The sequence below is a fragment of the Glossina fuscipes genome, unplaced genomic scaffold, assembly GCF_014805625.2.
Source record: "Glossina fuscipes isolate IAEA_lab_2018 unplaced genomic scaffold, Yale_Gfus_2 105215, whole genome shotgun sequence".
NCBI lineage: Eukaryota > Metazoa > Arthropoda > Insecta > Diptera > Glossinidae > Glossina > Glossina fuscipes.
This window is the reverse complement of record NW_024005579.1, coordinates 408-2,745: the sequence shown is the minus strand read 5'-3', so window position 1 is coordinate 2,745 and position 2,338 is coordinate 408. Positions and strand designations below refer to the sequence as shown.

General features: G+C 33.3%; 1 protein-coding gene across 1 annotated transcript; it reads right to left on the bottom strand.

Annotated features, from left to right (window-relative positions):
• Positions 1 to 7: 7 nt before the first annotated feature.
• LOC119644274 (tubulin beta-2 chain-like) lies at positions 8 to 347 on the bottom strand (the record flags this gene model as incomplete). Its single annotated transcript, XM_038043811.1, has 1 exon — positions 8 to 347. A coding segment is annotated over exon 1 (340 nt), but the record flags the coding sequence as incomplete, so codon positions are not given.
• Between the last annotated feature and the right edge of the window lie 1,991 nt (positions 348 to 2,338).

The window sequence follows — 2,338 nt, the reverse complement described above, 5'->3', positions numbered from 1 at the left end:
ACTGAGTCGACTAACTCTGCACCTTCTGTGTAATGACCTTTTGCCCAATTGTTACCGGCTCCCGATTGCCCGAATACAAAGTTATCGGGTCTGAAAATTTGTCCAAACGCACCCGATCGAACCGAATCCATTGTACCCGGTTCCAAATCTACCAATATAGCTCGCGGTACATATTTGGCTCCTGTCGCCTCATTGTAGTAGACATTAATGCGTTCCAATTGCAAGTCACTGTCACCATAATACGTTCCAGTGGCGTCTATGCAATGCTCATCAGATATAACCTCCCAAAATTTTCCACCAATTTGATTTCCACATTGGCCAGCTTGTATATGCACAATTTCACGCATTTCCTAATTTGCTTTTATTCTTTTTGTAGACAAGTAATAGCAAGATAGAATAAAGTTTATTTCCTTCTAAGATAGAAGAAAATTTATTATTATTTATTATTTTTATTATTTGTTTGTTTATTATTATTTATTTATTTTATTATTTATTATTTATCAAAATAAAAAAACGTATAAAGGAGCCCGCGTCATTGCTGAATATATATTTTTACAGTAAAATGGACTCCTTTATACGTTGTTTTATTTTTTCTTTAAAAAAAGGTTAGATTTTTTATTTTTCAAGAGTTCTAAGCACATCTAATTGGAAAGGCTTACGAAAAACGTTTAATATAAATTTCGTTTTTCGTTACGGAAGAAATTTCTTATTTTTCAATTTTTCAAGCAAAGCTACTGTGATATAAGCACCAAAAAACACTTTGAGAATTTTACAAGGTAGTATTCTCTGTAAATAATTTTGAATAGCAACAACAAAAACTTAATTTAATTTACAAGGAATTCTATGAAAAGTAATTGTGGAATTACGGAAGAAATCGAAATGAAAATGTAGTGGCTTCGATAAATGACATGTCAATCCTGCGAAAATTCGTTCACCTAATGAAAATACGTCCCATCTTACAAATGTGAATCACATAACGTTTTAGGCAGAAGTTTCGGTATGATTTAATAGATTTGCAATCCGGGCACGTACACTTCACTAACGAAAAGTCGGAGACCTAACTTAAATATTTACATTGAAAATGAAAACATCGGTCTATTTTAAATCCTCCGTGTAAATTTATGGTTAAGGATATTTTGCAAATTTTACACCATAAAGATATTTGTAAAAAAATGCGCTTGACAAGAAGACTTGATTAAAAGATGTTGTTATATAGAAAAGCAGGAAGACGCCAAGTCAAGCCAAGGCAAAGCGCAATCAATGTTTGCTCGCAATTTTTTATAGTAAATCACTTAAGTGAAATTGATGGTTGGTTCGTTGAGGATGTTAAATAGTCGGAAATCTAAAAATATATATGTAATATAAAAGTTGCTTATAAGCCGCTTAATAAGATAGAAGAATGGTACTGGTGGCCTATTTGTTTATTGAACTTACGTTGAACTATGATCCTTCGTTGTGAGACGGGTAATGCTTCCTGTTGTTTCTTACAGAATGTCTGTGCATCCGGAAGTGATTAATCGTAATTTAAAAGTTGTGTATGTTGAGAAGATAAGCATGTCCGCTCATCCGGGTCCGCAAAAAAACCGCCCACATTACAAAAAACCATTCATTCTTTTTATTTTAAAATTTTTTCTTTTCTCTTTTTTCTTACAATTCAAAAAAATTTAATAGTGTCAGCACTCATAACAGAACTGACACCCCCCAAAAATTTTATTTTTTCTTTCTTAAAAAATGAAAAAACCACCGTCTACTCATTTTCCCGCAAAAATTCCCTCGCGGGAAATTGTGCAGTTGAGAATTATTCCGCTAGGCACAAGGCATACCGGGATCGCTAAACGTTTAACAATTGCCGGTCGTCGATTCATTCTGATCCTCCGATAAATGAAGATTTTCGGACGCGCGGCGTATTCACCTGAAACGCTTGCAGCATAATTCATTAGATAGCCTTAAAAATTCATATTCGATGTTGCTGCAGCAACAGTAATGAAATAATCAAAAAATTCAAGTTCAACGTCAAATATGCCTCAAAAACACATCCAAGTCAAATTAGGGCCGCCTAATCGATGTTTGCCTTTCATATCTTTTGCCAAATCGTTTTAATATTATTTCTTCGGTAGGGATTTTTTTTAAAATAGAGCTTTTATTAAATTCGATTACATATATTAAGTTATCAAAAATAGATGTGATGCACTTCGTGTGCAAGTGTGGACAATATGTACACTTCTCCTATACTACATCGCATATAAAGACTGTGCCTACACTTTATCCAGTGATTAGTTTTAAAAATGTGGAAGCTTCTGCACTAACCAAAATGAATAATTGATAAAAATGTTTGAAA